At 44.9% G+C, this 13,323-nt stretch overlaps 1 protein-coding gene across 2 annotated transcripts in view; it reads right to left on the bottom strand.

Annotated features, from left to right (window-relative positions):
- Positions 1-5,294: 5,294 nt before the first annotated feature.
- Positions 5,295-13,323, bottom strand: part of Npas2 (neuronal PAS domain protein 2) — a 183,075-nt gene continuing 175,046 nt past the window's right edge. For both annotated transcript variants that reach the window (XM_037199782.1, XM_028865753.2), the window contains exons 20-21: positions 8,597-8,774; positions 5,295-6,702 (exon numbers count right to left, since the gene is read on the bottom strand). In XM_037199782.1, the coding sequence (XP_037055677.1) occupies positions 6,526-6,702; positions 8,597-8,774 (355 nt within the window). In that variant the 3' untranslated portion in view covers positions 5,295-6,525. The remainder of the gene's footprint in view (positions 6,703-8,596; positions 8,775-13,323) is intronic.

Genomic DNA, 13,323 nt, shown 5'->3' with positions numbered 1-13,323 from the left:
GCGAGGGAAGGTGGAAGGGTAGGCTGTGATGTAAATACGGCGCGTCGGAGGCGGGGCGAGCGGCGTGGGGCGGGGCCGGGCGGGGCCGGGCGGGGCCGGGGCGGGGTTGAGGCTGCCAGTCTTCTGGCCATTTGCTGTGAACAGTGTCCTTCCTTTCCTGTGTGATGGGTTTTAAATCTGAACCCTGGGAGAGCACGGCCAGCAAAAAGAAGACACTCTTCTGCTTTTCGAGTTCACGCACTCATTCAATCTACACTTACTGATCTATTAATTAGGTGATGTGCTTGTCAGAAGGGCCCAGGTGTGACTGAGACCATAACCAAAGAGCTTCTTTTCCCAAGTCGAAAAGGTCCACGTGAACACCAGGCACTTTTGTGGGAAAATCCCCGAGTCCAAACAAATCCAAACAACCTATCCATTTGGGGTTTCAGCAATGGCACGTTTCAGGATCTCACAGACAAAAAAAGACAGGCAGGTAGAGACTCCACGGTCTCACCCGAAACCTAGGTCTCCACCTCCTTTGGCTAAGGGGTGCTGTCCATACGGATTCCCCAAAGGCAGGACTTGGGGTGGACGGGCACGCTCACTCTCGGATCTCAAAACAATGTCTGAGTGTGGTGGTGCATGCCTGTGATCCCAGAACTTTGTAGTTGAGTCGGGAGATCAGGAGTTCAAGGTCATCCTTGACTACAGGGTGAGTTTGAGGCCCGCCTGAGGGATGGGGCAGGGGAGGTGTGGCCTAAACACACCTCATAGTATCTGAAGACTTCTCCATGGGGCCAGGAGGAAAGGAGTGGACCGTCTCTGTTCCAGTTCTTAGTGGGGTGCAAACACTAATGGGTTCGATGGGAATGTGGGTTGGTACGGTCATGCTGGGCTGAGCTCCAGTGCAATCTCCTAAACTGAGCCACTCAAAAACATTTTAAAAGGAAGCCGGTGTGATACGCTCAGGACACAATAGGAGGATAGCAAATTAAGGCTGAGGCTACTCTAGGCTACATAGAGGCTAGCCTTGGCTACACAATGAGACCTGATCCAAGGAGGGAGGGAGGGAGAGGAAAAAAAGGTGGGTGTGTGAAGAGACTATGAAAACATGGACTTGGGGATGTAGCTCAGTGATAGAACATTTGCTGACATATGCAGGCTCTGAATTTGATAGGCACAAACCCTCCTCCACTACAAAAAAGGAAAGCAGCCTGGTGATGTAAAAGGTTCCAAAAGGCTGGAGATTGGTGAGGAGGATGTTGCTATGATACAACAGAGATGGGGTCTTGAGCAAGTCAGCAAAGAGTGGACCAGAAAAGAAAGGCACAGACAGCATTGAAATGAAAAAGCGGTAGTTCAAGTAACTTCATGTGGGATGGCAGTTTAGGAGAAAGACAATATTAGATGAGAATTACATTAGAAAGGTAAACTATCACACAATGTATGATCTATTAAACAGGCAAAATCAGTGTGATTCTGTGACTTTTGTCTCTTCTTAGCAGTGTACACTCTCAGAGATGAGTCATCGACCATGTTCTTTGCTGCGCAAACATTGTAGTGTGTACATGCTTAGGTGCTTCAGCCTATTACAAACCTAAGCTGTAGGGTGTGTGTGTCTTCGTCCATGCTGTCCATCAGTGACTGCCGTCATTGAGCAGTGCATGGCTGTATATACTTTCAGCTCTATCCCAACAGAATGAGCCAATGATAGGAATTGAAGCCTCACGATTACCCAGTATCGTTTCCCAGATTCACTCTAAGCACCAGATTTTAATCTTGATTTTTTTTTTTTTAAAGTAAAAGAGTATCAGGAGGGAAGTTGATCCCATACTTTGGGGTAGAGGGAAAATAGATAAATAGACCATGCCTCTGATGTTCTAGAGAGAAATCTGGAGTCTGGTTTTGGAAGGGCTTTGCTAACAAGAAGAGAAGCCAGCTCCCACTTGGTCAGGGTGTGATAACTTGAGCACATAGATAATAATGGTTAATGAGAAACTCTGAGTTTACAAAAGCCCATGAGTTCATTACTTCGTTCTAAAACATAGGTAACTTATGGAGTCAATAAACCAGACATGCCCATGGTTGATTACAACTCAAAAAGAAAATTTCTTCCCCTACTCCATTTCTAATGAGATCTTCTACAGAAAAACAAAGTTTTTTATCTGCATAATTCTGACCACGAACAACATTTCTCTAGATGACACAAATTAGATATTTTTTTTTCAGGATATTAATGGCTGACTTTGAGATCTTCAGGCTACAACATGAACAAAAATTAAAGTAATTTTTATATCACTAAAATTTTACCAGGACGTTTTGGCAAGAGTGCAAAAGTTATGGCTAAGAACTGCTTAATAAGTAGAGCCATAGTGGCATACAACTTTAATCCCAGCACTTGGGAGGCAGAGGTAGGCAGATCTCTGTGAGTCTGAGGCCAGCCTGGTCTACAGAGTGACTTCCAGGACAGCCAGAGCTACACTGAGTTCCAGGAAAGGTGCAAAAGCTATACAGAGAAACCCTGTCTTTAAAAAAAACACCAAAAAGGAAAAAAAAAAACCCTGCTTAATAGTTGGTTCCCATAGCTGGGTGTGGTGCCATACAGATTTAATCCCAGAAGCAGAGGCAGGCAGATCTCTGTGAGTTCCAGACGAGCCTGGTCTACATAGAGAGTTCCAGACCAACCTGGTCTATATATGAAGTTCCAAGCCAATCAGAGCTATAAAGTGAGATCTTGTCTAGAACAACAATAACAACCTAGCATGCTGTTTGTACAAGCAACGTTTTAGTTGTTAGAGACAGAATACGCTACAGTTTTAGTTGGTTTGTAGTATCTTAAACCAAGTATTCCGAGGTCACACTCAAGCTTGACTCTTGAACCAAGACACTTTATACTCTTCCAGACAGTTAAGGTCATGGTTTTTCTGGAACAAAGATGTGGTTGCAAAATAGCCTTTTAATGAGCAAAGCTAATGAATGTAGAGCTCAGTGATTACAATTCCCATGATGCATGCATTTAGTGGAATATTACACAATAAGAGTTTTTCGAGTTTATCCAAATTCTGAACATGTGTAAAATTCAGGCAGAACGAAATTAAATTAGGAGCACAACATATTCCACCCTCTTTTAATGGCTTCCAGCTAGACACTCTTAGGATAATGAATAGACTGCGGCCATTAACAATCTTGTTCCACTTAGGAGGCTAACCACCAATTAAAGTATGACTACAATTAAATGATAAATTCTTTTCCAAAAAAAACCAAATCTCTAAACCTTAGACAATGTTAAATTAAGACAAAAAATAGGGTATTGAGTTCCATCCAAACTTCATGTTTTAAAAACAGGGTTCACTTCAAGTTCTTCAAGAAGTAAATATTCCTCTCGGTGGATGCAAAATATTTTGGCTTTACTACCTACCCCACCCACACCCTCAGGCATAGAGTAATCACAGATACAAGTATCCAAGATCGGTCCTTTCAGATAGAGAGCCAAAAAGGAACCGGCATCATTTTACAGAAGAGAGCGACCTGTCTTACAGACCTGTCTTAATAGAGGACCGCAAGGAACATAGCTCCATGAAGTCAGCATGTTTGGAAAGGGAGAGACCATCTTGGTGGTCCCCAAAGGCACTCAGGTAGTTTTCACAGGCAACTTAGCAATCTGGAGCCCCCATCTGCATGGAGCTATGCGTACAACCTTCTCCAAACGAAGAGGCAGTCAATCCTAGTAACCCCTAGCAACTCCCTAACAACCTTTGGGGATCCCACCCCCACTTTGTGGTCAAACATGGAACATGTCCTAGAACTGCAGGCAGTGAGCCGATTCAGACCAGGCTGGTATTCAGTGCACATGCAATGAGGCAACCTGTGTCCACCGAGTGAGCTTTCAGGGAAAATCTCCTATTTACCATTCTGTGTCTATGCGTGATTGGACACACATATGGTTAAAAAATTAGATGCATCATGAGAAAGAACATGTTGAGAGAACAAAGAGTTATATAACCCAAGCCCATCAGTGGAAACACAAAATCACCTAAGACTCATCCTTGGCAACTAACTCCTCCCTCCGCGTGGGCTCACAAAATGAAGCTTTGCAAAGGAACTTAGGGCAATCGTGCTTGGCACCTGCTGCTCTCTCAAAGCAGTGTGTCTATTCTGTATATTTACCGTGCTCTTGAATAAGACCCTTGCTAGGTCGCTATTTGTGTGTGCTTCTTCAGCTTTTTAACATGACAACAAGAACCTGGAAGCACTCAGTGTAGACCACTAGAGTACCCTCATGTTAGCATGCTGGATCTTGTGACTGAGATGGCTGTAGCCGATCAAGACCTCGGACATGCTGCTCTGTGCCTTCTCAATGGTGTGTATGTGTGTATATCTCACACATACCTCGGCACACCTACTTTGTTGGCATCACTGGTCTAAATGTTGGCAGTGAGAGTCCACAGGATCGGGCCTGATTGAATATGATCGCAAGCAATGAATGACTGCTTCGGTGGGGAGTATCTCCATCGTTCCTACAGGTTTCCTGTGTCCACAAGGCTGAGATGTTCCCAGGAACTTTTCCCCGTTCTCATGTTCTCGTGTCTACAGTGAAACTGCATTGAAAATGTGCTTTCCTGTCACAAGCTTTAAACCTTAGGAAACCGGCAGACTCACGCAGCTCAAGAACTCCATTCCAGTACCGGTTATTGTATTGTTTCCACCATACTGTAGTTCGGGTCTTGAATGGCCCCCAAAAGGCCCCTGTGTTGAAAACTTGAACCTCAGCTCTTGGGTGTGCTGCAACCTTTAGCAGGTGGGGCCTAGTGGAATAAATTTTGGTCCCTGGGGGTATGCCTGATCCCTTTCTCTTTCTTTGCTTCCTGGCCATCCTGAGGTGAGCAGGGCTGCTCTGCCATTCACTCATCCCATGATGTTCTATGTCGCCACAGGCCTAAGCGACAGGGCCAGGTGAGCATGGACCGAAGTCCCCTAGTTCTGAGACCATGAGCCCACTTTGGAAAGTTTATCACCTCACTCACTTTATCACAGTAACAGAAAGCTGAACCAAAACTACATCTAAAGCTTTCAACATCTTGATTTTTTTTTTTTTCTTGAGGCAGGGTTTCTCTGTGTAGCCCTGGTTGTCCTAGAATTCATTTTGTAGACCAGGCTGGCCTTTTGAACTTAGAGATCTGCCTGCCTCTGCCTCCGGAGTACTGAGATTAAAGATGTCCACCACCATGCCTGGCTTCAACATCTTGAAATTAAAAAAACATAGTTTCCCAGTAAACCCATGTATGTGTGGATGTATAACACGGGACAAAGGAAATTGTACAAACTTGTTAATTTATTACAAAATGTTCACTCACAGAAAAACACAAGGAAACCTTTATACTTTTATATTTGGGAATGGAACTGGTGTCTCAGATACAAAATAATTTACACATAATCCGTACAATTTTATTTTTTATAGAAATAGGTCATTATTACAACAGCTGTACAATTCACTACACTTCCTCTTATAATTACATAAAATCTTCTCTTTAGAAACATCTCAACATAACAAAACATACAAAAAAAAAAAGCAAAGTGCATTTTGAAAAAGGAAAATCCAATCTTCAGAATCATCAGGGAAGATCTGTGGAAAGATGCAGCGGCCTCACCAGGATGGCCAGCACGTGACTGGTTTCCTGGGAGACTGCAGCCGGCCAGGTTGCTCTGCTTGCAGACCCTCTTCCCTCGTGGTCTTAGAGGTCTCTAGGGAGTTCTGGAATAGCTGTGAGATTGTGCTTTGCTCAGAGTCCACCTTTGTAGTTACAATCAGTGAAGTCAACAGGAATATCCAGTGTTCCGTTTAGGGAGGAAACTGACGACCAGAAGGGCGTGGTGGCAAAGAGCCTCAACCCACCAGGGTTTAGGTCAAGGGTGTGGATCTGCAGCTTCATTAATAACAGCTTTCGCTATCTGATTGGTGGGCTGTTTTTGTTATTGTGGATTCTTAGGGAAGCCATGAGACCTTATTATTTAAAACAAAAACAGAAAGTGCCTAAGTTATTTCCCCCGTGTGCAGCTGTGCAAATTAAAACAAAAACCACCTTTTAAAAATAATGAAAATAATCTCTTTATTCTCTCTCTCCAAAGACCTCTAACTTAGTCCTTGACTGTAAAGGAAAGACCGTCAAGAGAGTGAAGGCCAGCTAGGGTTTGGGACGTGTGTCAGTCGGTAGAGTACCCGGCGCGCTCTCTCCTGGAGGCAGCGAGAGGTACTACCTCTGCAGATAGACCAGGAAATGATGCCCAGAAGGGGGCACTTGGTTCCTGTCTGGTATGGCTGTAGCGGATGCCCGAGAACCTCAGGGCAAGGGAACCATGGCCAGTATTCCTGTTCTTTCCCCAGTCTGCCAGTGCCACACTCCAGACACGTTACCATAGGGAGTTCTGAAATGTATACGGGGTGTGCCAAAGCCATGTAAACCTTTCTTCCCGTTTTTTCCCACGGCAGCTCCCTTCTCTTCCATTGGTTAAAGCTGGTTGCGTCTGGACTCCAGGGTCAGGGCACTATCGGCGTGGCTGCTGGAGACCTGAGGACTCGGACAGCCGGCTGACCCTGCGGGAAGGGCGTGGGGGCTGCGGCTGTGTGGGCTGGGTTGCTGCGTAGCCCAGGGTCCCGGGCTGCTGGGAGAAGTTGGAGAGAAGGAGCGAGTCCTGCTGCTCACTGTGCAGAGATGTTGGCGCCTGGAGCAGGAAAAAGGAGAAAAGGGGCTGAGTGGCTGGCCAGCCCCTCCACTCTTCAAGTGACTTCAGTACCCCCAGGTTTTGCAGCAGATGCTATCAGACTCTGGGACTCCCATCAGATGGCTAGGCAGTGGTGCATGCATGTGTGCATGCGCGTGCTTGATGGAGGGAAAGCCAAACTCTCCGACAGTACACTTGTGTGTCAACGCTAAATGGAAAGGGAGAAGGGTGGCTCTTTCTGGGACCATGGACTTGGGGCTGAGGCTGCCGGTAAGGTTTCTGAACCAGAGAGAGGCACATGATCTATATACGTCGTGTGTGTGTGTGTGTGTGTGTGTGTGTGTGTGTGTGTGTGTGTGTGTGTGTATGTTGGAGTCTGAGCCCACATAGATGGTGGACAGGGAAGAATCTGCATAGACAGATGTATGCCCCTTAAGTAGGTCCCTCATCCTGTGACTACTTCCAATACTGCCATTTTCCAGAACCTGGAAGGAGACTTCGTGATTGGAGATGCAAAAGCTTCACCCAGTCAGTCCGACTTGGGAAGTTTCACTCTCATTTTCCACTCTTGCCTACAAATAAATGTCCCTCTCCAATAGCCCAGGGCCCCAAAGCCACCTTTGACACTTCCCAGAGTACCTATCCATGGCTTTATGCTGGGCTGTCAGTGAAACCCCATCTTTTCATTTCTTCTCCTTCACTCACACTTGATGTTTTCTTGATGGTCAGGTTCCGCCAGAGATGCCTCTGAGCCTTCTTCCAGGAAGGCTTCCCTACCAGGCGCACTCTCTCTGTTCCATCAGAGGCTGAGTGTGTTCTGTGCTAGCCCACCTCCCTGCATGGCTCTGAGATCCATCCCAAGGCCACCAGGATGGCTGAAGAGCTCTTTGCATCTCTGCTTGGTACCTAGAATGCAGCAGCTATTTGCAAACTACTCTGGCGGCGGAAGACACACTGAGACCTTTCCTGTTCTCACATCCGGGCCTGTCTCTCTGCCTTATTGTTTCCCACGCCAGATTACTTCCCTATCCCGAGAACTGACAAGATCCACAAAGCTAGAGTTGACACCCACTATCACTGTGGGTACAGCCAGGGAGTTTTGAAAATTATACCACAGCTGGCTTAACAGCTTTGGAATCAAACGACAGCCCAGATCTTTAAGGATGTTGTCTCTCTTCGTCTCTATCTCACTCTTCTCAAGATGTCTCAGTCTCTGCACGTTGTCTTTTGCCCTCAAAGATGCCAAGCAGAGCAAGTGGGGTGGTCCTTATTAGGGAAGTCCCACCAGGCAGGGTGAAGGATGAGTTGGGCTAGGGGGTGCTCTGGACACGTGTGAGGGGAAGATGGAGCCCTCTGAGAGCCCCAGAAGGGACATTGCTCCTACTGAAGGCCAGCCCACCCTTTCTCCTCTGGTATGCTTGATACTTGCTTGATAGTACTTTTTACTTTCTGGAGAGTGTCTGTGTGAAATGTGCCTCCAGTTTTCATGCCCAAACTTTATTTTACACATTAACATATTTACTAAAGCAGTTTGGTGGATCTTTAAATAAATGTGCTTTAATTTTATACTTCTCATGCACTAAAAAGTTTGACAAAAGCTGTCATTAATTTTTGACTTTTTTTGTAAAAATTTTAGCATATCAAGATGCAAAACTGATAAAAAATTACCTTTAAATACATATTCTCAGCATACCACCATACTGTTAACAGCATACTGTTAACCTAGTCTTAATTTTCATACTGTACATTAAGCATTCAAAGGAAGCAACTATGAACATTTCTGAGGTTGTTCTTTCTACTAGGGAAGACAAAAAAGTCTATAAAAATCGAGCGTGGAACTCGGCCTCTGCTCACCACGCTCGCGGGCGTCTCCCTCCGCCCAGTGCTCACCTACCTGCAGGTAGTGTGGGGGCTGCTGCTGCTGGGCCTGTGCTGGCTGCGGTGGTGCTGGCTGGGATGTGGGGAAGCTGGGGTGGAGCACGGCCTGGCCCATCAGCAGGACAGGGGTGGAGGCACCGCTGCCGGCGGGGAGCGCGTCTGGACTTGGGAACATGACCTGGCTCTGTGTGTACCTGTTTAGTTTCATGTAGGACAAATAAAACAAAAGAAAGACACACTTGACACAGTACTGAAAATGCCAACTGTAGGGACTGGAGAGATGGCTCAGTGGTTACGAGCGCTGGCTGCCTTCCCAGAGGACCTGGGTTTGGTTCCCAGCACTCATACGGTGATTTACAACCACCCGCTACTCCAGTTCCAGGGGATCTGAACCCCCTTTACCTTCTACACATACTACATGCATGTGGTGCACAGATAAACATGCAGGCAAAATACCCATATAATAAAATAAATAAATAAATAAATAAATCTTTAAAAAAACCTTACTGGCAAGGATGGAAAAAAGTGAGTCAAGAAACTTGGACATGAAAGGGTACTGTCCATCCGCAGAAAAATAATTCAGGGTATGGGAGAAAAATCTCTGCCCATCATATGTCTGACGAGGGATTGATATTCAGGATATATAAAAGAATACCTACAGCTATATCACCAACATCCTATTAATACCCAAAGAACCCAAACAAAGTAAGGAAAAATGGCTTGAGCATCCAATGAAAAAATACAAAGGCTGATAAGCATATGAAAAGATACACATTGTAACTAACCAATAGGAGGAAGCAAATCAAAACAGACATGAGCTATCAATTCACACCATTATGATGAAGCTATACATACATACATGTATAAATTTTGGCATATACTATCAGATGAGTAAACCTTGAAGACATTGTATCTGTGTGTATGTACATGTACGAGAAGGAAAAACAAAACAAAACCCTTGTTAGTAAGGATGTGTGATGTTAGTGAGAACGGAAATGGTACAGCTCTTTTGGACATCATTTTAGAGATTCCTCCAAAAATGAAACATGGGATTTTTGGGTAAGATGGCAAACTAAAAGCTGCCTCCTTGTGACTTGGTGAGGGAGAAGAGTCAGAACAAGAAAAAATAGCCTTTCTCTCCAAAGAGGGAAACTCATAGGCGGTGGAGGAACAGCTGGAGAGTGTGGAGAAAGGCGGTGCAGCCAGAACTACGCCCAGCTGAAACAGCTCCGGCTGTGTGGCTCTGAGGTAGACCAGAAGTCTCATTCCAAAGTGGATGATGTAGGCAGCTGAAAAGCGACTGGAACACTACCCTCAGGATGAGCCCACAGCTCTCATGAGCCCTGGTCCAGTTACAGGTGTTGGTGAGACTGCTTCCTCCAATGGACAATCCCCCAGTGGGGAGGACTTCCATTTTGCCATTCTGTATGACTCAGAGAGCAGTGGCCAGGTCCCATTTGAGAGGGAACTTACTGCTTAAAACTGAGGTAATCCTGGAGGCTCCCCCAAATGGGGGAAAGCCATAAGTCAGGGAGCCTGATTTAACCCCCTACAGTCCCAGGGCCAGAGAGATATCTGGAAGGCAGTTACAGAGAATGAGCGAGGCTGGATGTTGACGAGCTGAAAGGAACAGGCCAGAGACTGGGCTCAGGCAGTGAGGAGCACAGAGCAGCCCTGCACCCTTGGGCCAGAAGCATACCCTATCTACCAAGAACGTCCCTGGGATGAAGAACGGAACACAGATGGACCGGTCCCTAGAGCCGCCTGTCTGCTGTTCACTGCTGTAGAATCCAAGAACTCCGAGGCTCCACTGGCCTACCTGACATCTACAGCGGCATCCTTCCAGCTGGATGACCAGTATGTAAGGCTATTAGAAAGTACAGACTGGTCCTTCACTTGTACAGATCTCAGGGCTGTGGCTACTTTCCTAGTTCTTAATGTACTCGGGAGACTCCTCCCCAATAGAACAGTGGCCCACCCAGAGAGGTACAGTCTGGAAAAATCTTGGGAGGGTGCAAAGTGAAGTGTGGACAGCAGAGAGTACCCCCCCACACAAAGAAGAGAAGTCACTTAAGTAAGTCGGCCATGGCGGACATTGGACACTCGTCCAAGAGAGTTCAATGACACCATAAACTGTGAAAAAGACGAGACCCCACAAGTTCTGACACCTCTGCCTCCATGCGTATAATTGGCAGCTTCCAGTTTTTGAGGACCCAGAAAAAAAGGTGTTTCACAGGTGACCCCTCCCCTCCCCTCCCCTCTCTTCCCCTCCCTTCTCCTTTTCTTCCTTTTTTCTTTTGCCTTTTGTAATTTGTCTCTTTTTTTTTTTTTGGTTTTCCGAGTCAGGGTTTCTCTGTGTAGCTTTGCACCTTTCCTGGAACTCACTCTGTAGCCCAGGCTGGCCTCGAACTCACAGAGATCCTCCTGCCTCTGCCTCCCGAGTGCTGGGATTAAAGGCATGCGCCACCACTGCCCGGCTCTTTTTTTTTTTTTTACTAGATTTTAATGATAGTTTTGCTTTATTACATAAAAAAACCTTTTATGTTTTTAACTAAATAATTAATTCATTTTGAGGAAGGATCTCACTATGTAGCCCTAGTTGATCGGGTACTCACTGTATAGACCAAGCTGGCTACACACTCATAGCCTCAGCCTCCTGAGTGCTGGGATTAAAGGTGTGCACCACCACGCCAAGTATGTTTTTATTTATTACTCCCCTTCATACATTGACCTAACTCTCTCTCTCTCTCTCCCTTATTTATTTATTTATTTATTTATTTATTTATTTATTTATTTTATTTTGAGACAGGGTTTCTCTGTGTAGCCTTGGCTGTCCAGGATCTCGCTCTGTAGACCAGGCTGGCCTTGAACTCAGAGATCTGCCTGCCTCTGCCTCCCGAGTGCTGGGATTAAAGGTGTGTACCACCACCTGGCTTTTTTTTTTTAATTGGGTTAAATCTTTTCCTTCACCCTTTCTTCTCTTTCCTTTCTCCCCATTTCTGTTTTTTTCTTTGTATTGTACTTTTAGTATTTTCACTTCATCTTACTGTTGTTTTAAAAGCTCTTATTTAGTTTCCCTCTTACATTTATTTACTTTTGTCTTTAAACTTTCTCATTACTGAGAATTAACTTTTCCTTTATTTTTAAAAATAATTTCTCTTCCCCTCTCAACATCTTCCTCCTTTTCTCCTCTGGTTTATCTCCTTTATTTAGCCATCACTGCTCTCGACTTTCTCCTCACCCCTGTCTCCTTTTGCCTCATTCATTTACAGTTTCCACATTTGCCTTAAGTCACTTTTAACTTCGGAAAACATTCCATCTTAGTTTTGTGAATTTTTCTCTTTTATGATGTGTGGAAATATATTAGTGGAATCATCTAATTTAAAATGTACTTTTATATTGTCTATAGACAGGTGATATTGCTATTCCAGTAGTGTTGTCTCCTCTCTAAGTAGTAAAAAGGATTGAATCCTTAGAAGTAAGCTTCCTGGGGCCAGAGAGATGAATCAGTGGTTAAGAAAGTTTGCTATTTTTTCTAGAGGACCTAAATTCAGTTCCCAGCACTCACATCTGGGAGTTTAGCTGCCTGAGACTCTGGCTTCATGGAATGCAACACCTCTTCTGGCCTCTGTAGGCACCTGCATAAATATAGTGTGTGTATGTGCACACACACACAAAAGTGTTTAAAAAATGTAGGGAGCCTGGAGAGATGGGTCAGTGATTAAGAGCACTGCCTGCTCTTCCAGAGGATCTAGGTTTAATTTCCAGCACCTACATGTTGCCTCACAACCATCTGTAACTCCAGTTCCAGGGGACCTGACTCCCTCTTCTGGCACCAGACACAAACATGGTTCACAGATATACATGCAGGTAGAACCCGCATACATATAAAATTGAAAAAGAATAAAAATATTTTAAAAAGAGCAGGCTGTGTGGTAGGAAGACCTTTAAATAAAGCCAGAAGAGATCTCCAGCCCGAGAGACACGAGTTCACAGCTCAGCGGCATCAGAAAGCAGGCTAAGACTCGTGCAAATGGCGGCAACCGCTCCGGTCTATCAGCAGGCTCAGCACTATTTAGAAAGTTTGGAAAACACAAAGACACAGCCTACTGAATCAAAAGTCACTGAACTAAGTAAAATGCTAGATGAGGTGTAGTAAAAAATGAAAAGAAATAAAAACATCCCAAAGAAAATACAAAGAGATGAATTCAGTGTAGGATCTGGGCAGGAAAGCCAGCCACATATAAGAGTGAGTAAAACAGATGATAACTCACCTTTATGGGAAGAGCAATTTAACAAGGACATTGAGATTTTGAAAAAACAAAAACAAACGACACAACAGCTAGAAATGTATAAATCAAATGAGACGTGTAGTGAGATGTGTAACTGATGAGCGAGGCCAAGAGGAAGAACAACAGTCAGGGATGGAGGACACATTGGGAAAATACTGATTCAAACTTCAGTAAAGAAACATAAAGCAGAATAAGCATGGCTACGATGTCCACAGCTCTGGGGAGTGATGAGAAGACCAGGTTACAAATCCAGGGTGGGAGACTGAGATAAAAATTATAGACATGGAGAACCTAGTTCGTGGGATTATAGCAGAAAAGTTCCTAATCTAGAGAACACAAGGGTCACTAGGAATCACAAATAGAAAAGAACCTTTCTGTGAAATAATATAGTCCAGTTGTTAAAAATAAAAAGCAAAGAAACAATATTAAAAGTTGAAAGGGACAAATGCCA

Source organism: Peromyscus leucopus, chromosome 16_21 (genome assembly GCF_004664715.2).
Source record: "Peromyscus leucopus breed LL Stock chromosome 16_21, UCI_PerLeu_2.1, whole genome shotgun sequence".
NCBI classification, from domain to species: Eukaryota; Metazoa; Chordata; class Mammalia; order Rodentia; family Cricetidae; genus Peromyscus; species Peromyscus leucopus.
This window is presented reverse-complemented; position numbering and strand designations above follow the sequence as displayed.